Below are 5331 nucleotides of genomic sequence, written 5' to 3'. Positions count from 1 at the left end.
AAGGTAAAGGAGGAGCATGTCAGAGTGGGTGCAACAAATGTAGGGAATGACAGGCAAAGGTAAAAGGAAGACAGGGATACAGTAGCAATCAAAATGTAGAGGGAAGGAAATTGTTAGGGGAACTGGTTGGGGTTGAGAGTGAGTGAAAGGAAACTACGAGGGACATAGTAGGAATGGGAGACAGGTGTTTATATAATAGTAGGGTATGGATACCCAGAAGTACACCTGATACTCCCCCACCCCATTCTGCCATGTTTTTTATCTTGTTATAATTGACTAACCCCAGGTTTATAGATGCACTTATGTAAGAAGGACAGAAGCTTATGCTGTCCAGCAGAATTCAAGGCCTGATTTTAAAGTCACTTAGATTGTAAGCTCTGCAGACTTGGGACTGTCTCTTTGCTACAGATTTGTAGTGTCTAGCATAGTGTTTCTTAAACTGGGGTACATGGATGCCTGAGGGTAGGAAGCAAATTTCTAGAGGATACATGGGACTAGATGCAGAAGAGAAAGATGAAATATAGATTGAGGAAAAAGAAGAAAGTAAAAATGGAGAACAACTTCGTAGTATCACGTACTCTGTTGGAGAGGTGACGAGAGCTTATTCTTCAGAACACAGAGTAGGAGTCAAGAGCATTAAAGCTGATTTAAATAGGGATATGCAGCCCAAACAAGTTTGAGAACCACTGGTTTAGCACATTGAGTAGCTGGCTTCTCAGTGCTACCACAGCAGTAGTAACATAACAGTAATAATATAAACAAAAAAAAATAAGACCCCTGAGGATATTCCATGTTGGGGTCTTCCTCATACATGCTGATGAAAATCCTAGTATCCCCAGTCCATCAAATCACTCAAAGATAAACTCTCAAATCATTTTCCTTGAGATGAGCAAACCAAAGCCATATGGAGCCAGTTCTGGTATCAGTTCACAAACAGAATTAGCATTTTGGCACATGGTGTCATCCTCTCTGTCTGGTACCCATGGAAGCAGATGCTCCTTTAGCTGACCACAAGCTGGTAGATGTGATATGTACACTCGACAAAATTATAGAAAGCAAGCAGTTTAAAGTGTTTTGCAGACTCCCATACTCTATCAACTCGTGCTGTTTGGCAGCTGGTCTGGCAAATTTTCAAAATAACATAACATAGTCAGTGCATGTTGTGGAGCTTAGAAAGATCCAGGCCAACCATTCTGGATAATATCTCCAGAGGGGGAACAGTACCAAGTGTGTTGTCACAGGCTCAGACACCACACTCCACATTATTTTCTCTTTTTGCAACTAACATGATCAATTTTGACAATTCCAAAGTTGGTGAGATCACAAGCACAGAGCTTTGGAAGTTTCTGGTCAGATCAGATCTGTGGATCCTATGTCCTGTGACTGGCCAGCACCAGATTCTTCAGAGGTAAAACCAAGAAGGAAGTTACAAAGTAACTTCTCCATCAGGGTAGCTTCTGCTTAGTGCCTTCCAATTTACTGGCTGTGCCAGGACATAGAGCAGGCAACCCTGGGATGTGTTTGCTGGAGCCTATTTGGTGTTATGATGGACTGGTAGGAAAAAGGAGGGCTGAGAGAGAGAGAGCGTTGTTGCATGTATCAGTCTGCCTTTGATCAATTATGGACACTACAGACAAGTCAGCTCCTAAGCAGTGGGTAACCCTATTCTGAGTGTACTGTACCTTCTACTAACAAATATCTGAGTTGTTTCTATGCTTTGGCAGCACTTGTGTAGCTTGTCATGATAATTCAAATGTATAGGACATGCCCACTTTCAAATTAATACTTCAGGTTACATAGGAAAAATAGGAGCCATTCTCTTGGACCATGGGAAGAAATACAAGCATGAGTGAACCAAGGCAGAGAAGCAAGCAATGTACATGTCTTAAGGCATGGTGACATAAGACATTGTCTGTAAATGTCTTGAGGCTGCTGGATACAATGAGCAGGTTAATTTTGTATACAGAATTGACATGTCTCTGGGATGGTTTGGGAATGGCACATCTTGTTATCTATGCAGCAGAGTTGATGTCCCAGAAGTCCCTTCCTACCCTGTGATTTTAAAATCAAGTAGGATACATACTAACTCGCAGAAGAGTTTGAGGTGCTTAGAAGAGAACATGGGGAAGCCTGTTGGAGAACTGAAATACTTTTTTTCAGGGAGCAGGTACAGAACACTGTGTAAAAATCTGGATCCATTTGGAGTGCTGAACATCTGTCCCAACTTGAGTCTAAAGATTTGGATACCTCTGTTTGCATAGTCTGCTAGAGGCTGCATCACTAACTTACTAAATGGAGTCAGAGAGCAGACAAGAGACTGTGCATCCTAAAAATATTCGTATTCATAATCATCATTTTTTAATTTGCTGCATCTAGTCCCAGGGTATTCATTGTGTTAGCTTTTACTAAGGGCACAATTAAATATGTTAGACACATTTATTTAAAACTATCTTTCTTTTTCCCCGCTTAGAATACCGAGAGCATACCAGCCTGTTTTAATCAGAGCATTGGACTTGCTGGATGCATCTGAATTCCATGCAGACTATCCCAGACAGGTTGAGGGAAGGTAGCAAAGAAAAGATGTCTTCAGCTGATTGGGACTGTCAGAGATACAGACTTCCTCTCCCATGAAATGTGTCCCATGAAATATTTGTCTAAGCCTCCCACCAGAAAGCCACAGAGTTTGTGGGCATTAAAGAGAGAGGGTTATGTCTTTTGTCTCTAAGATGTCATTTTATATCCAAGCCAGATTGGAGGTGGAGGAGTACAGAAAGCTTCCATACCTAAAGATGACCATTCAGCAAATTTTGCAAAGTGAGCTTGATCCATAGCTAGGTTTCACAGAACAGACTACACAGCTGTCACTAATTGGAGCTCACGCTGGCAGTCTTGGTGGAAAGGCCAAAGGCTGAGCAGATATGAAGGATGACCTACCTTCTTATCTTTGCTGTCTGCCCACCAGCTCTGGGTTGAGACATGGTGGGTAGGCAGCAAGGGGTAGTGTACACTGAGCTTCTGCTTGTAGCTGCTCTTTAGATGCAGAGAAATGTATTAAGTGGGGAAATTAAATGTAAATCTTATCAGATTATTATCATTAATGTCAGAGATGAGGAAACTTCTAATCACTCACTACATGTGCTTCTCGTCAAACTCAGAACAGAAAGGTCCTGAACTATGACCCCCACTTGTCTAGCGAGTTAGCCTCAAAAGTCCTTACAAATGTTAACTAACTAAACGTAGTATTATAATAGCCACCAAGCATGGGTGTCTGGTGCCCCTTGAGTCAGGGGGGCACGTGTTCCCCTGACACCAGTCAGCAACCAGGAAGGGGGCATCCCCCACGTCTGATTTCACTCGCTGTAAAAGCAGCCACGCTGCTTCCGGAAGTCCTGTGGCCACTTCTGGAAGCGGCGTGGCCGCTTTTGCTGGCAGCCCCGTTCCCTGGCTGGCGCTCATAGGGGGGCACTGGTGCTCCTGCCTGCCCCCCTGCCCACTGGCTAAACAGGAAGCGTGGCCTCACAGGGGGAGCACCAGCACTCTTAGGGGGTGCATGTGCACCCCGTGCACCCCCTACACATTGCCCCTGCCACCAAGCAGATTAGAAAGCCAACTTCCACTTGTGCCTCCTAAGCTTGAGGTTGAAGATCCAGAAAGGTTAAATGGTTTTCCAGGATCATACGGTAAGTTGGCAGCACAGCCAGGAACCCATTTCTGTGCTCTAACAATTAACTGTGCTTTTTCCCCAATCAGATATATGAATGGGTTCAAATTGGTTAGCATCTTGTTCAGACTGAGCTTGTGCCATTTGTACTTTTCTTATGAATTACTAGCCATTGTTCAAATCTGTCTGTTGGTACATGGCACTTGTTCCCATGTGATTTTTCAGCTATCATATATTGCTCTTTTTATTTGGCTATTGTTCATTTACATTGGGACTTTTGTTTTGTGCTTTGGTTTTAATAGAAGAGGAGCTGGCAACTCCACCATTAGATGGCATCATTCTTCCTGGAGTGACAAGACAGAGTATTTTGGATTTGGCACACCTGTGGGTTAGTGCTTGCCTTGTTCTTTAGTCACAGCAATTTTAATGTTCATGAAATAAATAATTGTGAAAATAAGTCACTCAAGGTGTTTAAATAATGCCTTGTGGTTTCAGCTCATCTGGGTAACTCCTTTAAACAAAATGGGAAATAAGGGAGCATGTTAGATGACTGTCTCAGCTATACTGTCAAAATACCAACATACATCCCACAGAACAATGTAAACCCTTTTTTAGAGGGGTGCACCGATAGAGATTTTGGGGGCCGATACTGATAGCCAATATTTAAGGAGGCATATTGGCTGATACTGATCCAATACAGCTGCCTCTAGGTGGTAAGTTCAGTGTGGTGGAAGGGGAGGGGGGACAGAAGGGGCGTGTGGGGGTAGATCAACGACCCCTGCAGTGCACTGTCCAAGGCGGGGGCACCCCAGTAGGGTGGGGGTGGAGGGTGTGTGCCCGTGGATCTGCGTGGTGCGGGGTGGGCGGCAGCTGCGGTGTGGAGCTGGCACTACGTGGGTCTTCTCAACACGGGCTAAGCTCGGAGCAGACTCTGGCAGTGCTGAGAGGAGGCTGCAGCCACCCCAGATTTTGCCGCAGCTCTGCTCCCAGCCCCACACCACCGCCTTGCCAGAGCCTGCTCCAAGCCCAGCCCCCGGCAAGAAGAGCCCCGTGCAGCTCCAGCTCCACCCCGCAGCTGCCGCCTGCCCCACACTGCGCAGATCCAGGGGCACAGGCCCCCCTGCCCTGCCCTCCTGAGGTGCAGGCAGCAGCAGGAACCACCCTCACCCCATGAGTCACACCTCCATCCTGTGCTCCTCTCCCCCAACCCCCCACCTGGGCAGCGCCTGCCCCCTCCCTTACTGGGGGTCATTGATCTGCCCCCCCACCCCTGTCTGTCCCCCCTCCCCTTCCAACTTACCAGCTGGAGCAGTTCTCCATGCTGCCAGCTCTGCTCTATGTTGCACTGCAGCTGCATGCAGCACAGGCATTTATCAGCCAAATTATTGGCCCCATTGGGCCGATATCCAATATAGACAATTTTCTTCATATCTGTACTGATCCATCGGTGCACCTCTACTTTTTGACATTCCCCAAAGCATTTCTACATAAGTGTTGGCTACAAATGTCCAACTCAGGATCCTTAAAATTCTGGTTTATTAGGCGGATTGAAACACTGTAATCATAAACCTTGGGGCTGGTACACACACACACACACACACACACACACACACACACACACACACACACACACACACACACACACACACACACACACACACACACACACA

General features: G+C 45.9%; 1 protein-coding gene across 4 annotated transcripts in view; it reads left to right on the top strand.

Annotated features, from left to right (window-relative positions):
- Positions 1–5331, top strand: part of BCAT1 (branched chain amino acid transaminase 1) — a 78955-nt gene that overhangs the window by 61866 nt on the left and 11758 nt on the right. For all 4 annotated transcript variants that reach the window (XR_003091704.1, XR_003091703.1, XM_025191328.1 and 1 more), the window contains one exon: positions 3964–4049. Coding sequence is in view for 2 of the 4 variants with exons in the window: in XM_025191328.1 (XP_025047113.1) it covers positions 3964–4049 (86 nt within the window). In the remaining 2 variants the exon portion in view is untranslated. The remainder of the gene's footprint in view (positions 1–3963; positions 4050–5331) is intronic.

The sequence above is a fragment of the Alligator sinensis genome, unplaced genomic scaffold (assembly GCF_000455745.1).
Source record: "Alligator sinensis unplaced genomic scaffold, ASM45574v1 scaffold1599_1, whole genome shotgun sequence".
Lineage (NCBI taxonomy): Eukaryota > Metazoa > Chordata > Crocodylia > Alligatoridae > Alligator > Alligator sinensis.
The sequence above is the reverse complement of the archived record's forward strand: the minus strand, read 5'-3'. Positions and strand labels throughout refer to the sequence as shown.